This window comes from Plectropomus leopardus, chromosome 7, assembly GCF_008729295.1.
Source record: "Plectropomus leopardus isolate mb chromosome 7, YSFRI_Pleo_2.0, whole genome shotgun sequence".
Taxonomy (NCBI): Eukaryota; Metazoa; Chordata; class Actinopteri; order Perciformes; family Serranidae; genus Plectropomus; species Plectropomus leopardus.
Window position 1 is genome coordinate 31,000,135 of NC_056469.1, and position 20,094 is coordinate 31,020,228.

General features: G+C 41.8%; 1 protein-coding gene across 9 annotated transcripts in view; it reads right to left on the reverse strand.

Moving 5' to 3' along the window:
- Window positions 1-20,094, reverse strand: part of LOC121945623 (DNA-binding protein SATB1) — a 74,779-nt gene that overhangs the window by 21,545 nt on the left and 33,140 nt on the right. For 5 of the 9 annotated variants that reach the window (XM_042489907.1, XM_042489902.1, XM_042489903.1 and 2 more), the window contains 6 exons: window positions 18,916-19,027; window positions 17,800-17,877; window positions 12,597-13,108; window positions 8,652-8,864; window positions 3,893-3,964; window positions 2,849-3,004 (listed from right to left, as the gene is read on the reverse strand). In XM_042489907.1, coding sequence (XP_042345841.1) covers window positions 2,849-3,004; window positions 3,893-3,964; window positions 8,652-8,864; window positions 12,597-13,108; window positions 17,800-17,877; window positions 18,916-19,027 — 1,143 coding nt within the window. The remainder of the gene's footprint in view (window positions 1-2,848; window positions 3,005-3,892; window positions 3,965-8,651; window positions 8,865-12,596; window positions 13,109-17,799; window positions 17,878-18,915; window positions 19,028-20,094) is intronic. The other 4 variants (XM_042489908.1, XM_042489904.1, XM_042489901.1 and 1 more) reach the window with 3 other exon arrangements.

Genomic DNA, 20,094 nt, shown 5'->3' on the forward strand with positions numbered 1-20,094 from the left:
GCTCAGCGGGCACAGAGAGAGATAGCAGAAGAAGACAGTATGTGGATGCATCATATTTTAACATTTAAGTGCACAAGTTATCAGTTTATTTGATTAAACCAGAGTTGGTAATACAACAGTGAAAAAACTAAATGAGACGGTTTTAGTGCGTTTTATTTTGTTTCTGTTGAGTTTGAATGAATTGTGCTTTACAATGAATTAACAAACCCAACTGAACTCGTCTAGGTTCAGTGAAAGAGAGATACTTCAATTCAGAACATGTACAGTTACATTTTTCTCTTAAATACAGAAGATAGGTGTAAGAATATTTACTTTCTTGATATTTTATGAGTTTGTTTTATTTATTCATGATCCAGAAAAGCTGAGTTTAAGGGACGTAGAAAATTGCCATTCAAACACATCTCCCAGCTGAACCACTAACTATTTTAATCAATGAATCTACCGATTATTTAATTGATTAAGTGGTTGGTTGATGGAATCCAAAGTCAAAAAGGCTGAAGCTAGAGTACAAACTTTAACACATCAAATTTAAAATGGTATAAATGGGAAACAATGACAAAACCTGCAAAAACCAACATTTAGGAAGCTGGTTCTGGCAAATGTTTGGTGTTTTTGCTTCTAAAGAAACTCAATGATTGATTGATTAGAAAAATAGTTTCTGATTTATTAATAGATTCATTGACTTGTAAATGCAGCTCTACTGCTGTCAACATGGAAATCTAACTGCTTCTACGTATGGAAGGGACAAAAGACTTAACATGGAAGGAAAAGACATTTCATCCATATTTTTGGACTGACGTGAATTCTGGGACGTAAAACGGTATGGAATTATCTGCCCACAGCATAAAATGAAATATGTCAAACGGCAATTTTGTCGCACGCTCAATAAAATAGAAATAGTTGCTGTTTTTGTGGAAACATCAACTGAAAACTGGGTGCTGGCCTCCGATTTTCAGGGTTCAGGGGTCCTGATGGGGAGGAGCTGGCCTGGCCTGGCGGAGCTGGTAACTGTGGCGATGCCGGCTGGGTAGTAAGGGGGGAGACCAGCTGCCCGGGGAGCGCCCATTACGAGATGGAGCCAGAGATAAGTGCTCTCCCAGGCCCCCTTTCACAGGCATAATTAGCACACTTCTTATCTGCTGCTCAATTCACATTCACACCCGCCTGCCATGAATGGAACGTGAAAGAGAGGCAGAAATCGGGGGAACGAGAACGGTAGAGGGGCAAGAGACAGAGAGACGGGAGCGAGGTGGAGAAGGCACGGTGGAAACCTGTTTCCCAGACAAACCTTCATTTGAGAAGAGAGAGAGACATGCGGCAGCTAAGACCGCCTCGCTCTCCCCCTTTCTCTTTCTCCATCCTTCCAAGGAGTCTTTGAACTCCTTAACAAAAACAGTGGTTTGTGCATCAAACTGCAATTTGGTAAAACAAAGCTATCTGGGGGTATAATCATCCTAATCAGCAAGAAAAAAATAAAGCCTTTGCAGATATTTTCTAGATTATTCCGCCCTTGGTGATCTATTTCTCCCCCCGTCGTCTTCATCGAGCACAATTGTGGAAATCTTCCCTCCGACAGACACGTGAAAACCTTTAATAATAACTCCTTGGTGCTACATTTTTTAAATTGCTTTTAATATAGAGTTAAATTGGCGGTGTGTTTTCCCTTTTTTTCCACTCCCTGTTTCCAACACACACAAGCTTTGTATTGTGTGAGCGCCCTGCTCTCTGGGAGAAGATAACAGGGGCCCCATCGTCTTACTGAGCTGAGCTAATATAAACAGGCTTGTTTGGTGTTGAAACAGTGTCGGCTGCTAAACTCCAAACCCACAATAAAGAGGACATGTGTCATTATGGCGATAAATCACAGCAGTGATGCGGTGAGGGCAAGTTTCATATGTGCTCGATAGAATTCGACTTCTTCGCCTTTAACCGTATAAATATTCCAATGTTATCTGCATCTAATTTGAAATATCTTACAATATTTTAAATGTTATCTGATTTATGCGTGTTTGTTTATGTGTGTATATTAAGAGTTCCTCGGGTCTATGATTGGCTTATTTTGAGGTCAACAGGACTGTGCCAGCGATGAAGGATCTTTATTCTCTTTCTTGCTTTGATTTTTGCGAGACATCCATCAGCCGTGTGTGTGTGTGTGTGTGTGTGTGTGGACACTTTTAAATTTATGCATGCAGGTTTAGAGTTCCAGGTTTGGATTTATGGCACATCAATTCTGCTGAAAGAGCTACGTTACAAAGTGAGGTCCCATGAAATGATTAACTGCTTTCACACATTATGACGCTTTAAAAGAAAAACAAAAACAAAAAAACACTGGTGAAACGATCATGTTTCAATAGTAGCAAAGGAAAGAAAGCGCCTCGCAATTCATACTTGAAGCTTAACCCAAAACAGTCAAGTTTTCTGGCAGAAGACAATGACTGAAAACAACAAAATCTAGTTCAGTGGTTCCCAACTGGTGGGTTGTGGTCCAAAAGTGGGTCACGTGTCCATTCTGAATGGACCACAAGTGACTTGTGAATGTGTCAAGTTTGTAAAGAAAACACTTTATTTTGAAGTACAGTGGATTTCCAGCTCAGAGCTTTTTTTTTTAAGTGCCATTTGTGTTAACTTTTGCAATAAATTTGAGTTCTTTGTGTATATTTTTTTTAAAACAAAATTTAATCTGTGGTAATTTATCGAATATGTGGACCTTAAACTACTGATTTAGGAGAAATATGGACCCCTTGACTGGACCAGTTGGGAATCACTGATCTAGTTGATATATTGGGTATGCAGCACACCTTTCTCCCTCTCCTTTTCATTCAGTGAGGTGTTGAGTGTGTTTCTGTACCTGGCTCTTGGAGGCGGCCACCTTTGCGAACAGGGCCTGGGAAACTTTAGCCCTCTTCATCTCCTGCTGGATCTCGTCGTAGATGGTGGAGTTGATGTTGAGGATGCAGCTCTCGGTTTTGCCGTTCCACTCGCTGGGCAGAGGCGACGGTTTGACCTGGATAAAAGAGGGAAGGAAAAGGAAATTACAAAAATCGCACACAAAATGATTCATTTTTTCCATTTTGAACACAAATGAATGGGATAAACCTGTATAATTGATACATTTTGGTTGTGTGTATGGAATGCGTCATTTTACTCTAACGGATGATGTTTTCTTTTAATATTCATGAGAAACAGTTGGTATACTCTATATCAGTGGTTCCAAACTGGTGGGTTGTGGTCCAAAAGTGGGTCGCTTGTGGGACCATTCTGAATGGACCGCAAGTGACTTGTGAACATGTCAACTTTGTTAAAGACACACTTTATTTTGAAGGAGAGTGAATTTCCAGCACAGCTTTTATTTTGAGGCGCAGTTTCTGTTTATTCTTGCAATATGTTTTATGTTTCTGTGTTCTTAGTCACTGTGTTGTTCACATTTTGTCAAATAAAATTTAACAAGAATGTGTGGACCTTGAACTGATGCCTGAGGAGAAATCTGGACCCTGTGACAGAACCAGCTGGAAACAACTGCTCTACATTGTGTATCTCTACATGTTTTGTAACTGTGCAAAAAGATTATTTTTCCAGACTTTATGATTCTAAATTAAGCTAAAACACACAAACAATAATCTGACCTAGTTAATATTATTGGGTGAAATTGAAATGATAAGGTTTGTAATATAATGGAATAGTGTGTTAACTGATGGAAATGTGAATATTAGCCTTGCACTTGAAAGATAAATTCACATGCTCCTATTAATGTTTCAAAGGCATGTAAATACTGACATGGCAATGAATTGCATGCTGAGAGATAATAAGCCTCAGTGTGTGTTTTGTCTATGAGAATGTGTGCATTCAGTTTGGTGGAGGTGGCGAGGTGAGGTGGGTGGAGTTATTTGCTCACAGGGGAAATGCCCACGGGGATTCTGGGATTCCAGTCCTCGGGCCTTACGCTGTTACAGTCTTCCCTCCGGGGCTGCAGTGACGGGAACACAACGCGACCGTTATTTGTACAGGCTCACATGAGGAACAATAAAGGTAATCTGGCTAAACACGAGCACACACACACACGCACACACACACACACACACACACACACACACACACACACACACTGGAGTGTAGATTACACCCACACCCAGCTCCAGTGTTACTTTGCTCAAAAACACTTAGATGTGTTGTGAGAAACGTTATTATTCTTATGTCAAGCTGGTGATTAAAAAATAAATGCGAGTCAAGTGAAATCAAATCATCTTCATTCAGCGGCTTGTTGCATCTTGACAAAAATCCTTTGACAAGGTAACAAGTATCCTAATAAAAGCATTACCCACGAACCATTAGCATATGAATCATTCCATACGAGCCCTTTTGAAAGGAGACATCAGCAGGGTTGGGTTTGAGTGAAAGTACAGAGCATTCAAATAAACCATAATAACACCAACAGCCACTAACTTAGCCTGTGATCAAAAAACATATATATTCAAGTATTGTCTAGACACCTAATACGAGCTGCTCTCTGTGTTAAAGACAATCACATAATCCTAAAATTTGTGGTCAAACTGGAATGTCGGAGCGTTTCTGGGCCCTTTCATCCTGTTTTTTTTCCGACAGCTCGACATGGGCTTGTCAGTCTGAGCGCTAGGTTACCGTGTCAGGCTAATTGTTAAGGCTGGGACGTGCACTAACTGGCTTTGGGGGAGTTGCGCCGAGCCATCAGCACATGTGAGAGAAACATACCTCTGCATCTGTTTTTATGAGGCCAATAAAAACCCTCCTCTGTCTCTGGCTCAATTGCCACCCTGGCTGATTTATGTGCTTAAATTCACACCGCATTGCTCCATAGGAGAGGCTGGCAGATGGCCAGGTGTATGAGTGTGTGAACGTGAGTGTTTGTGGGTGTGCGTGTGAGAACTGCCTTGTGCAGGAACAGGTCTACATGATAAATGTCGATGGGTTTAGTCATACAGGTGAAGTATATTAGGTCTTAAGATATTCTACTGATGTGCCAACAGCATTCGGAGTGATGTGGAGGTAAAAAACACAAAACTGAGACTTTGACTTTTGGGTCAAATAGTTTGTGTACCATGTAGCAGTACTTGTGTTTATTGTTCATCTTGCAGGTCTCTTTCTGTGTTATTTTGTATCTCTACAGCCATTTTTACATTGCCTGTAAAACGCGGGAATAATGCGCCTTGCTGTTCTGTATAAAAGGTCCGATCCCGTAATTAGGGGACAGAGACATCTCACTTTTAAGCCACCTTATGAGGTAGGAACAGCGCTGAAACGGTGACCTGGACAGCAATGGCCTCGGCGCCAAAATGGTTCAGTTGTCTTGTATAAAATTATCCAGATGATTGGCGCTACATCTGCATCATTGGGCCCATAGAGCAGGTGAACCAGAGACTTATGGCAGCCGAGCACAAGACTTTCGAAAAGTTATTGGGTCGAATGAATTAAACCCTGAAAGTGAAACAAGTCATTTTGTTGGGGTTGTGACACTCAAAAGAAATGTATCCATTGATTTCTAGACATTGCTTTTCCCCAGTGTAAGTATATGGGAAGAAGTCTTTTTGGGCCCGTAACAGACCCAAGAAATTGCAGTACCGCTTTTTGGCCACTACAAATATTGGCTTCAAAGCCCACCACACTGCCTGGCCACGCGTGCAATCCACCACAGGAGACTTAAAATGCAGCTAGCAGCAGTTAGCAGCCAACTAAAAGAGGAAGTACAGCAGCTGTAAATGTTCACAAAGTGAGAAAAGAATGAGATTCGGGAGCTCTTTGCCCCCCGAGGAGAAGATGAGATCAACTGCCATATAACAGGGATGGTAAATGACTGTTATAGAGTGCCCCAGTAATCACGCCTCTTTTGCTTCCATGATGCCGGCATACTGCCTAAAATCACACACTGGAGCAGCATGATGCTCCAATTGTTTTGTTGTTGTAAAAATACAAAGGTGGCATGGTGAGTGGACTTTGTAGCAGCCCTACAGCACAATCACTGAGAAAAAAGGGGTTTCTACTTTGTGAGCTGGTCTCAGATATGCTAACAGGCCCTCTGTACATTCATTCATTCACTGATCTCTAATTCACCTGATGTGATTATTGAAAATCTAATAACGCATAATTCCAAATTCCTATCTCTGCATCTGGGATGATAATAAAAACATTAACAGTGGTCTATTAAGCCAAACAAAACATTCTTGTGCAGAAGTCCACGGTCTAACTCTGAGCCTCTGTCCTGCGCTGACACAGCTTTTGACTGTAAAGATGAGCTGTGAACTGCAAAGTGGCCCTGCTTAAGTTCGGCACTGCTGCTTCAGAAAGCACCTCTTTCTTTTTGCAAAGACAGCAACTGGCACCACGCTGAGCAGCTTGGAGATGGGTGGGCCTGTGCTTCTTTCTCTCTTTCCTCCTCACCTAAATAAAAGCCAAATCTTCACCAGGGACAGGACAGAGAGGGCCTTTGTCCGCCCCGCTCACCTCCCAGACGCAGCTGACCGCGCTTCAAATGGACTCAAATGGGCTTAAGTGGTAGAAAGTTGCCACATACCTTTCAAATGAGGGACGCTGATTTGCGGTGAGGGTGGAAAGTTGTGCTGCAGCGATTTTGAAACAGGGCTGACTAAACGATGTTTGATCTTTCACGGAGCTTGTCATCACTGAGTGAGCTTTATTTTGAAAACGGGAGGGCTGTTAATGCCGCCTAATGCATGATAAAAGGTCAAAATTAGCACAAAAAATTATCCATCATTTGTGCACCATTCTCACCTGTGTGGTGAGGGCGGGGATGATGTAGAGCCCATTTACATGCGGAGAGAATGTAAAGTATGTTCTCTGGTGTGCACGTTGACAGAGCGAATGGGCTGTGATTTATTCCACGTGTTTGCAGACAGGTAGCAGCCTGATACAATGAAGGGGAATGTGAGGTGTGTTTGAAAACAATGTGCAAGGGTGGTGCTTGTATCTGTGCCTGCCGTCGTCACACATGTAAACAGAGAGCGCTTAATGAGTGCAGTGCATGAGAGTGTCTGTGTCTGGAAATCTGCACACACCCTTTTTAAACTGTAATAGACGGGATCAGTAACACTTTGTTTAACCTCTTGCAGCGCAGATGAAGGCTGGCAGATGTCAGGAGGTTTGTAACGCGTGTCTGGATTAAGTCCAGGACACCAGCACAAAGACAGACAGTAAATTCCTGCTTCTGAAAAAACACTAACCGGCTCTCACACCTGCATACCTGATTTCAACCCTGCCTGCATGTAAACACATTTACAAAATGTAAAAATGTCTTGAACTGGCCAGCTACACAGTTCACAGGACAACATCTATGCACACACGTGTTCCCTACATGAAGAATAAATGCAGTCTTTGTCATGTCCCTTTTTGTTGCATATTTTCTGCACCAAGGCTGCACTTTTGCTCCATCTCCAACATAAAACTTGTAATATTTTCTCTCTTTTTAGCCATTGAAACTTCTTTTTTGACTTGGTGCAGAAAGTCTTAGTTATAGTCTCTCTCTATAGTCTCTAGTTATACAAACATCTTCCTGAATCACAGCTGCTATGACAGCAGTAATCACATCAACCCCGAGTGGGCGGAGCCAACAACATTTTTCACTGTGAATGTTAGCTAGCTGGCAAAACTTGAACTGCATGCGACGGCCCAGTTGGATAACAAAGGTGTGCATTCGAGGATTTTTTCTCCCCAGACTTTTTAGTTTCTCTTCGTAGCTAGATAGAGCATCCCATCACAGCTGATGCTTCCCTTTAGAAATATGACTATATATCTGGGCTACATGGAGACTGAGAAAACTGTGATTGTTTTTTTTTTGGGTTGCTTTTCCACATGCCCACCACTGATTGCGTTTGTTGATAATAAGGAATAAATGCTGGTCTTTTCAGTGATGAAACAAATTATTGGGTAATCTAGAAAAGCATTTCCATCTTTTCTCCCCTAGAAAGCATAAAAAGTCTGTAAATGTGATTATTTTAGGTCAGGCGTCTTCCAGGGACCCCTTATCACATATATTGTATAAAAATGAATTGGAGTTGAGATAATTCTTTGCATATTTTTGGGTCTCCTCTCATTTGTGTTTGTCTTTTGCTGCTCCTTTTCCCTTTAACTTTAAATTAGGGTCAAACGATACTGGTTTTTCAGGGCTGACCGATAACCAATATTTTGAATTGATAGGCATTTTTAATCAAAATTAAAAAAAATCTGTTGAAATTTAGAATTTGGAATATAACAAAATCCCACAAAAACTCTGTTAAAATGCCTTTAGCAATTTTTTAAATCCAGAGGGAGATACACATGCAGCAGAGCCAAAGCAGAGCCACCTTTTCATTAACTGATTCTATTGGAAATCATTAAAATAAAACGCCAATACAGATAATCAGCAAAATGCAAAATATTGGCCCTGATTATAGGCCAGGCTGATAATCTGTCGACTCCTACTTTAAATCCTAATGCCACTGTGAAAAAACATCTTTGCACATTAAGGCTTACTCCAATTTGTTTAATATTTTTTTGGCAGCTGTGCCTCTCAGAAATGTTTGTAAAACTCCAGTCTACTAATTAGGTCATATTGAGCAACATTCAAGAATTATCTTGCAGAGACACGACAGGACAACAAGCACAGGGAAGAATAAAATCTCTGGTACCTGTACAGGTCGGTTAGGTGGAGTGCTGATGAGTGGAGCGGCGCCCATCGCCGAGGCTGCTGTGAGACTGCGCTCCCTCTCCTCCTGATAGATGCGGTCGCGCTCGGCCTCCGGCAGCTGCAGGAAGTTCTGCATGGCACGCAGGTTGACCAGCAGCGACTGAGATGCTGTTTTGGGGTCTTCCTCTTTGCGTAGAATCTCAGACAGCAAGCCCTGCGTGGGAGTAGAGTGGGAGGAGAAAGAAAGAAACCAAAGATAAAGAAAGATGGAGAGGAGGTGGTAGAGCAGCAGAAGGAGAGGAAAAAAAAAGACCAGAGCTCCCAGAGTGGGAAGCAGTTGGGTTGGGGGGTCAGGATGGAAGCAGGAAGGAGAATAATCACGTTAGAGGATTCTTAAAATAAGACAGTTAAGAAAAGGCATGGGTGTAAATGGAGACTCTAATGACAACGGAGATGTGACACTCTTAAACCCATTTTAACTGTAAACTAATACCACCTTTTAGGGACTCTATTGAGAGTTTTTACTGCGTACTGCTGTTTCTGTGGAAGCAGGTAGGGTCACAGGCTTTTCCTGTGTATCTACTTTTATTTTCTGCGTCTCCTGGTTACAACTGCACCTCCACTCTCCTCACACTCAGCAGGCATTCTCTATCTGTCATCATTATTGTTCAGTCCCGCCAGGATCAGACAAAGCAGAAGTTTTCATTTTAAAATTTCCAAAAGTCCTTGAACACATCAAGTGTTATTTTACATGCCTTTCACTTATTGTGACAAAATTACATGACTTTTCAGGGTATATTTACTTTTCCAAACTTTTCCAGGCCTGGAAATTACTTTTCTTGGTTTTTCATGATTGTACAAACCCTGATTTAGCAGTTGTTTTTTGTAATTGTTGTGGCCTGAAATGCCCAAATTCACAGCAAGTTTTTTTTTTAAAAATTGTGGTGCATGTTGCAACATCATTGGACATTTTTCGATCATGATAAGAATTTTATTTTTTTCCAAAACATTTTTTCATCATGTTAGGATGATTTTCAGGGCCTCGCATGTTTTCATAATGGTGCTGCTCACCAACATCAAAATGGCTTGACTCAGCCATTAAACCCATAAATTGGGTAACGTTAGCCGTGTGATGCTAACAGTTATCCCTGTAACAGTGTGTTACTGTGTCCCGGGCGCAGCAGTAGTCTCATGATAAACACAAAGAGAGAGACAGAGAGCGGGGCAAGGAGGGGCTGAGCAGATCGATGAGTAAAGTTGCAGTGATTGGACAAATTGTAAGGTCGCGCAGAATTCACGGAGATTGGCTGAATTTGCATTAATTGATGCCAGCGCAACATCATGAAATCCTGGAGGGACTGATTGTTGTAAAATCATGTTGTCAAAGTAAACATATCATCATTACTCTCTACAGAACTTTTGACTTAAATTAAAACAAATAATTTGATTCTGTCAGTTCGCAGCTCTTCATCTATGTTCATTCTTGGATGACAAAACCACATCACTGAAAGTTAAAAGTGTCCTCTGAACCCAAAACACTTGGCTGTGTGTAATTTTCCAGATCTTGGACATATTCTAAGAGCTGTGTGTTGCTTCAGATAAGAGCCGCAGCTCCCCGCCTGAAAAGTCTTGTACGGCGGGCAATCAGTGTATCCTCTGTTTACTTTTCAATAGCGCTCAATTCCATCATTATGAGATGGCGATGACTCCATTATCAGAGACGTGTGATTGGGCCTTTTCATCAGCTCTTGGCCACACACTGTGCAAACCATCGCTCTGCTTCTCTCACCATCAATAGGTGTGATTTGGTAATAAAACAAGGTGATGGGGAAAACATGCTTTGATTTATTTTTATTTTTTTCAGAGCACACAAGTCCTCTGGGGAAATGAGCAGAGCTGCAAACATGTGCTCGGCGTCGTTTGTCTGACTGTTAAAATGTATATGTGTATGTGTCATGTTTAAAGAGACAAGTCTGTGGTATCCAGACATGTATGAACAGACATGAAAGCTGACTCAGAGTGACAACTTTATGGGCATTTAATGTACACAAGTATTCAGGGGATGGATTAGAGGCATATCTAATTTATGTTTGTTCTGTGTGTATGTGTGTCTGCGTGCTTATCATTCTTCGCCATCACACTTTCTGTCTCTCTTTGGTCAATCAGTTTCCTCTCCCTCCTCCGTCTCCTCTGATCCACCTCCTGCATCGACAGCAGCCCCTTCATGTCACTACTCTACACCCCACCACCCCCCTCCGTCTTCTTTTATTAACACAGACTCGCAGAAAAACACACGCCTAATAAATAATCCTCAAAAGGCAAACTCTCCAACGGCACATTGGGCTAATTCCTCATATCAGCCACAGATAAGACTCTGTTTGTGTGGGAGCTTGCATAAAAACACCACTGTGTGACTCCAGCATAACACACACGCACACACATTTATTTTGGGGGTTGCTGTACGTTCTAATTCTAATAGATCCTTATCAGTTTCATTTTTTTTTCCTTCTTTCATACACAGCAACTTCAAAGCAAATGGAGTTGTAATGAGGTTTGCTGTCACCTCCTTCAACCTCCCCACCCTCCTCTAATACAGACAGTATGTCTTAAGACATTATCGCTTCCTTCTCTGTGTGTGTGTGTGTGTTTTTGTGTGTGTGTAAGGCCCCTGACTATGAAGTGAAACCACATATTTTGGCAGGGAGAGAACACACGCCATGACCGAGCCCGGGTCTCTCACATGGCAGGCTGCCAGCTGTCTTGAAGTACAGTAGAGGTGCTGGATTATTGGAGTGAGAATTATGAATGAGATACGAACTGTGGAAATGAATTCAAATGCCAGCCGTTTTTTTTTAGTGTTTCTTTGTAAAAAGGTCCAATGAAATTGTTTTATGACTTCCTGAGACAAGTTGTCGGTGCGGCATCTTTGACAGTGAGGGACACACTTTGAGTGTTTTGTGTAGTTTGATTTCAAAAGTGGGAGTGTTGAAACATTTAAGGTGAAATTTTTTGGATCTACTCCCTGTAACTTTAGTGGTACCACATGATGTTTTTAAATATGCTGTTTGTACTCCCAGTGCTTTATTACCATGTGGAAATCTGAGTCAGACCAGGGCATAAAATTAAACAGGAATTTAATTTTACAAAAAAAAATTTAATTATATCTTCAATGAACCTTAAATGATGAAGCAAATACAAGATGCTATCATAGACTGTTGGATGTAACCACCATAGCGCCAACCATTGGTTTGTGTGCTTCCATTTTGAAGCCTTGAGTTTTGGCTGTTGCCATCTTGGGTTTTGGGAGCCAGAAGTGACTTACGGCAGACAAGATTCATACTGTGTTGACGCCTCGCTGAAAGCCTGTCACTCAAAGCAGCCACGCCATTAATTATACAGGCTATAATAAAATGTTAACGAGTGAGTTATTCAAGAATTCACCCCATGTACAGTTGTCACAAAGACGGAAATTAACAATAGAGACCAAAACGGTCGTTGTTTGGATAAAAATTCAACCCCTGTAGAATTGTCATGAATGTTGAAATTAGCGATAGTGTCCAAAACCTTTTTTTTGTTGTACCAGGTTGTAAACGTGTTTTTGTCTGCGGTAAAGTTGGGCACTTTAACACAGGGGCCTCTGTGGGGATTTGAGTCACTCTTGTAGCCAGCCTTAAGTGGCCATTAGAGGAACTGCAGATTTCGGAGTAATTGTTAAATGGCAATACTAATGTACATAAAATAATACCTGATCGTTATGTCTCACATGGCACACCAATTTTTTAAATAAATTTGACTGATATCAAAGTCTATGACAAACATCGGTTCCGCTAACATGAATAACATTATATATTGTTAATATTATTAAAGCATAGCCCTAACAGCATTATTATTTTTGTTGTTTTTAAGTTAGAGGTGTCACTCCAGCCCGTCTGTCTCCCCCTCTCACCTGGGTTCTGTTGAAGGCCACACGCGCGAAGACGGCCTGCGAGATGCCGGCCCGCTTCAGCTCGTCCCTCACCCACTGGTAAATCTCGACAGACACCTCCGTGTTCGACGCCACCTGCGGCTCCATGGGCTTGCTGTGGGAGTTGCGGTTGACAGGGGGGTGGTTGAGGTACTGCTGCGACAGGGACTGCTGCGCCAGCAGCCGGTTTACTGCGTACTGCTGGTTGAGGATCTGTGCCATCACGAGCTGCTGGTTGACCAGCTGGGGACTGATGGGCGTGGACACCAGGCCCGGGTGGTGCAGACCGGGGAGCTGGGGCTGTCGGCCGCCGGTCTGACCGCCGTGTGGCGGCGGAGCGTGGGGCAGCGGGGGCACCGGTGAGGAGGGGGTCTGCTCTGCTGTGCTGCCGGGAATGGGCTGCTGCTGCTGGGAGAAGCCCAGGTGGTTGTGGTTGTGGTTGTGGCTGTGATTAGAGCCGGGTGGAGAGAGGTCGGACAGGCCATCCATCTCTGCTGCAGGAAAAGGCGAAAGTGGAGGACAGAAGAGACAAAGACAGAAAAGCAAGTCTTTGTTTTAAAATCTAACACAAAATTCAGAGAGAAAACACAAAAGTGGAGAAGGAGGAAGAGATGAAAAACCTTAACTAGAAGTGCTGGAGAATCCAATGAAAGTTGAACTTTAATCTCAAACTTATGAACATCAGTTTAACCCCTTGAAACCTGGAGCAACACCTTTCTTGTGCTGATTTCAGATGCCGTTCACAAGCATTTTCATCTTTAAACCCAGAGCAAGTTGGTGTCTTCTTAAAAAAAATGTCCAAAAAGGCAATGAAAAATTTAGTAAGAAATGTTCAAGAAATTGTAAGAAATTAGATTTAGAAAATAAATAAATGCCTGGAGAAAAAGGAAAAAGGCAAAGGAAAAATGATCACTATTACATATTTTAATTACGTGAAACATTTTTAAACACTTTTCCAGGTAATGGTCTTGTTTTTTAAAGTAACTCTCAGGCAATTTTTTTGTACTTTTAAATAATCTCGTGCTAATTTCGTGTTAATTTCTTTCCATGTTTTTGAAAAAAATCAAGCCAATTTGCTCAGGTTTCGAAAAGGTTAATGTCACCATAGGCACAGTCTCTGATAAGAACAAATTCATCAGATCTGCTCATACTTTAGCCTCCAGTTAATCTTAGCCTCTAACATTACCGTTTCATTTCATGACCAATGGAAGGAGAATACTTTTTTTGCAGCCAGTAGATATTCATGTCTACAAACCACCAACAAAAATAAACAGGAGATAGTGTTTTTCCCCTAACCAGTATCCTTCACAGGCCTCTTTCCTGATTGGATATGACACAGCTGATCCCATAACGACTAGTTAAAAAAAAAAAAAAAAAAAAAAAGGAAACACAAATATAAGAGCTTCATTGTGTTTGACCTGTGTCTCTCACAACCCATGCCTTCGAAATTAAGTTCAGAACGTCTGTGGCCTCATCACGTGGGGAAAAAGAGACAGTGGATTGTGTGTATGTGTAGGTGCAGTATTAATGTGTGTGTGTGTGTGTGTGTGTGTGTGTGTGTGTGTGTGTGTGTCCAAAAACACTGTAGCTATGCTGATGAATCTCTCTTTACATCCTTAATTCCAAAATAAGTAACACAAGCTAGCCAATATGGTGTAAACATAGATGAACGCAGACAGAAGGAGCACATTGGAGGATACTTGACTTGAACTGTCTGGCAGATTAAAAAAAAAAAAACATTCCATGTGCCGTCATTTAATGGCGTTTTGGAGATTTTTGCGGCATCTCCAGCTTTGGGAATCTTTAAGTCCATAATGGCTGCTAGGGAATATTTTAAGACAGGTTTAAATGATGTGCTTAGAGGATGAAAACAATGATTTAACATTCAAAGTACTACCCACAGTGAAGTGAATGAGCATTTGGAGCCGCTGAATGTTTTCAGGTTTCCGCCTCTCTTTAAGGAATCCACATACGCTGAGGCTTTCTGCGTGCACGATGCCGAGTGAGTGAGTGAGGGGGCAGCATTTAAGAATTTATACGGATGGCAACATTAACACCTTAGAAGTGTGCTGCGGCCTCCACATCCCACAGAAAAGCGTCGTATGAGATTGTGAAAAGCGTAAATTGCTGTTATGGGGAAGAGAGGAGGGAAGGGAGGGGGGCGAGTCTTCAACAAGCTGAATTTTTCAGCAGATGAAAGATTAAGTGCATGGATGTTTTCCAAAAATACCCACAATAATCGTGTGTTTGAGCTGCCTGTTTCTTAACTGTCAGCAAGCACAAAACACCCGGCCAAGACGGGTCTATTGAGCGTTTGTCGAAAACAAATGATGTGGGGGAAAAAAAAAACAAAACAAAAAAAAAAATCTTGGTAATAATCACATCTCTTCCCATAATCCCTGGCATTCCCTGGCTCTGATGGTATGGCGTGTCTATTCACTCATATGTGAATGTGTGTGTGTGTATTTATGTGTGTGTGTGTGTGTGCATATGCTCGCTCACACAGACTGCTGGGGGGCATGCTCACAACACACAAACACACAGGCACACGGAGGCATTTCCATGCAAATTGAAAAGAGAAGGGGTGACAGAAGAGCATGGCAGGCCCTGGGAGAAAAAGGCTGCCACAGAAGCGGGAGTCCTCGTGTGGAATCCTGCCACAAAAGAGCCCCGGATTAAACACACAATGGGAATGGGATGTGGGCTGAGGGAGGGAGGGAGTGTGTGTGAGAGAGAGAGAGAGAGAGAGACAGGGAACGAGAAAGAGAGACGCACAAAGTGACCCAACTCTCTCTTCTGCGTTGGCTTCCCTGCACTAGCGTTGCCACCTCAAAAGAAGAGACGCCACAGTTGCTGGCGGCCGGTAACACCACTTCAGCTGGCAGGGCGGCGGAGCGGCTTGCCAGTACCTGTGACCAGGTACTTATTCCCCTTGACTTCAGGCTCAAACTGCTTGCTAAATGCAGTGCGGTGAAGTAAATGCAGAGTCACATTTGACGCCACTGCCAAAGCACAAAAGGGTGACCGTGCCGCGCTCTCTTCCTGCCTTCACACTTGGCGTTTCACCAGCTCTTTCTCTTCCTGCCATTGGCGGCCACATACAGCAGCCAGCAGCACGTCATGAATACTGAGGTCGGGAACGAGCGATGGGTGGGCACCTGAGGCTTGTGCGCCAAGGTTTTTTTTTGTGTCTGAGGTTTGGCTAACAAGATACATGGGTGCTGGAGTTTGGGTGAATGTGTGTAAGCACATCTCGAGATTGTTATCGCTGTTTCTGTGTACGTTGGTGGTTTTGTTCTTATCAGGGCTTGATGGCCTCGGAGAGAGCGACACGAAAACACAGAACCAGTTTAGCTGTTTATGCTTCTGTAAAGTCAAAAGGTTTAAGATTTTGATATGTTCTTGTAGAAAAGGGACTTCATGTTGAGATTGTGCCCATGATGCTGGTGTCATTTTAAATTACAGGGTGAGATGAGAAGGGTGAAGGAAGGATTATTTCCAAATTCAGAATAGGAGTATGAGCTAACAAAGTCTTTTTCATTTTAATGGGGCCTTAAAATGATATTTGGTTTTGGGATTAAGATTAAGATTTTAATTGAGATTCATCTTAGACAAGAAAGGCACTTAACAATAAGTGCTAAGTTTAGGTATTAAGGAAGGAATGTAGCGCCTCACGAGTTAGAAAACCACTGTGTGTGTGTGTGTGTGTGTGTGTGTGTTTGTGTGTTTATGCCCCAAATCTATCAAAATGTGTTTATAGTCACTTTATGGTGACAAGAACTGGTCCTGATAAATTAAAGCACCACATTTTTGGGTTAAATATATATATTTTTTTAAATCAAGGTTATAGATACAGTCCACAAAATTTTGCAAACTTGTACACTGAAGGGGAAAACAGAGTTTCTGCACATCAAATAAACTTTAAAAAATCAGAAATAAAGGGTATATTTCACCCTGGACACTGTTCTCCCATGTTTTTTTGTCTAAGCAACTAAAAGGAACAACAATTTTGGAAAAGGTCCAGTTTTGAGCAAGACAGCAGCCAGGTTGCAATGTAAACACTCAGGTCATGTTCCCGCTGTGCTGCGTTATGACCACTAAAAGAGCTTATTTTTGCCACTGACAGACTCAGATTGTTATTTTAAGTGTCTGAAAAAATTATGGAAACAATCTCTTCTGAGAGAGACGTTTTTATTACAGAGTAAAATCCTTTTACAGCCCTAAAAATTACAATCGCCAAACCCACCACAATTCATTTAAATTAACACCAATTTTAACATCGTAAAATACACTTAGTTTGAAGTCAACAGACACAAAAATAAAACTACCAAATAAAACCATCTTGGTTTGTCTTTCCACTGTTTAAACAATCACCAACTCTTGTTTAGTTGGAATAAACCCTGAATTCACACCACTGAGATATACATATGCTGGAGCTATATATATGGATCTATACACATATAAATTAGGATTAATTACATGGCGTTTGGTGTGTTTGGTGATGATGACTTCTGGGCTGTTTTTAGGGTCTCTCTCTGTATGAATCCTTTCCATATTGTTGTCAGACACTTATAATAATAGGCTGAGCCTTTGCGATGGTGATGGCGATATTGTTTCTGGCAAACATAAAGGATAAAACACTTTATCCAAACAGTATTGCCAGTTTACCACTAATCAAAAAGTTGTGAGTCTCCAAGTGACCTGTAGTTCTTGAGGTTGCAAATACCCGTGTGCTAACGTTATAGCATGTTGTCTAACAGCACTGAGTGACGTTAACACTGCCACACTGTCTGGAAACATTCATGGCGTTTAATAAAACATGCAAATCTGTTGCATCAAATGCGTTAATGCTGCAGGGAACTGATATTTTTGGTAAGTTTTATTATAGTCTATAGTAAATGTAATCGTGTCTCCTATGTGAGTTTAATAAAACACACTTTTGGTCATTTACAAGCTGGAGAAAAGAACTATTTCCCTGTCAGCAACTTCACCCTCACCACGCCCCTTAACTATGATTAGACACCGACTGCATCAATAGCTTTGGGTTTTTGGGTTAAAGTTACAGTATGAGGATATGGTTAGTCTCTAAGGAATTAATTTGTGTCAGTGCAATGTCCTCCACAGCAAAGAAAACAACAAAAAAACAAGGGTGTGTTTGTGTGTGTGTGCCCATGTTGCGACATACCTAGTGCATTGGCACGCGGGCTCTCACGGAGGACACACGTCCCCAGGTAGCCCTCCAGCTGGGAGGGTTGGCGCATGCCTGCACAGTCAGATGGCAGGGCACGCACATACATACACACACACAGACACACACACAGAATTGTGAGGAGAGAAACAGAGGGTTAATGCTTCCTACAGTACTTCTCTCCCACTCCAGCTAAGCACAATTATGACATTTACAACACCAGCATCACCCAGGCCATACTAGCAGCTGCGGCAGCCTCGTTTTTTAGCAAAATAAAACCAGATAGAAAACAATTGTGACAGAAAATGTGTAGGAGTATGCAAGAGGATACACAAGTACAGCAGGTCTTAAGTAAATAATGTTCTCAGCATATGTTGCCACTTTAACAGAAGAGAGAGAGAAAAAAAACATCAGATAAGATATGATCACAACACGCTATTTGCATGGAGGCTGTGAAAACATTTTGATATAATATCTCATCTGTCATCACGGCGAGCAGTAGTGCACTGGCAAAGAAAAAAGATTGTTCAACAGATTGTTAAAGCTAATATCTCAACATTACACTGCCTTATGAGCCTCGCAACGGAGCGGTGTTCTGCTTAATCAAAAGACATAAAAATATATCGGTATTCTATCTCCAGCTGGGGCGCTACTAGTATCATATAACCTCATTTCCTGGCGGGTCAAAGGGGATTTTTTTTTGAGATAATATAAAGCATGCGTTGTGGCTGATAAGAAAATCTAATTGAATTTCAGACTAGGCGGTGGCCGGTTGAAGTCATTGCTGCCTTTTGTTCATGGAATACTTAAGCGCTGCACTCACTCACAAACAAACAAAAAATAAAACAGTCGAGGCCTCAATTTTGCATTAGTGTTAGTTAAAGCTACAACAGATGAATCAAAGATAACACTGTGCTCAACTGCAAAACAGTGTCTTGAATTATTAGATAACAAAATAAAAATGTATTTCTGCCTCATGCAACAGCAGGGAGACAAAGAGACGGTTGGTTAGAGAACATATTGTAACGGCGACTGGTGTGTATGTGTGTGAAATGTGTGTGTAAAGAGACAAAAGTGTGAGCGCCATACTTTGCGCCCCTCCGTTTTGCTTACCCATCATATCTTTTGTCTTCTTGAAATGTTTATACCAGCGCCCAAATTCCTGACACTTCGCCGCCGACACATTTGCATAGTAAGTGCTGTTCACAATGGAGGAAATCATACTCTGAAAGAGAGAGATTGATTGAGAGGGAGAGAGAACGAGAGAGAGACTTTAGATTCCCATTGTGGAAAATACAGACATAATATTAAAGCTTGTGAAACATGCAGTAACACTGTAGCTTGTCAAAACAAATAAAAGATAGGGACAGGGTAAAACCCAGCACTAATAAAAAAAAAAAAAAAAAAAAGCCAACTGAAAAGTATCAGACATGCAGAAATTTTTGGATCGCGTCTTCTAAAGGTAAAACAAATTAAATCAAGCAAGGCCTTATCGGTTCTTTTTTATCAAATGCCGTTGAGTTTGTCTTTTTTTTTCGTTTCAGAGTGGGTAAATCATAAGGTCAACTGAGTTCTGAGTCTGTTGACATCAAGCGCAGACGGCAGCAAAGATATTTACCTTCAAAGGGAAAGAAGATAGCGGCGCATTCAATATCAGCATCTGGGGAGTCGGGCGATGTAAACAGATAAACCTCTTTTATTTTTCAGCTCTTTATTTATACAATCTGTTAAAGACAACAACTTCAAGCAGACTGAGGGCCGCACTGAGCATGTCGTTCTCCGATGCACGTGTGCTGCCATCTCCCCCTTTATAGTCGATTCTTTGCCCTCTCTGCATTCACTTCAACCATCCTCCTTCGCCTCAGAAAAACAAAGAGGCGATATTTTTCTTTCCCTTCCAGTTTCATTAAAATGAATGTTTTAACACCTTGCCGGCCTCCGGGCGAATAGCGAGGTTGGTGCAGAAGAAATTGTTTTTGATTGTTATAAATATTCAAAAGAACCAAACCATCTGTTTTCAAATTACAGGTATGCCATCTTTATCATTTTCTATAATATATGCGCTCGGAGGATGGCGGGGGGAACCTTCTGGCAGAGCAGCATGGAGGCACGAGCACAATGAACAGGGAGAGGATGAGTCTGGTTCTCCAGCTTTCCTGCACAAAAGGAGGGTAAAGGATGGCAGCTGTGCTGTCAGAGAGGTCGATCTGACTCTGAACTCCTGACCTCTCTATTAAAGCTCTACGCAATGACACCACTGCGAGGTCTCACCCAAGTTCAGCCAGGACGAAC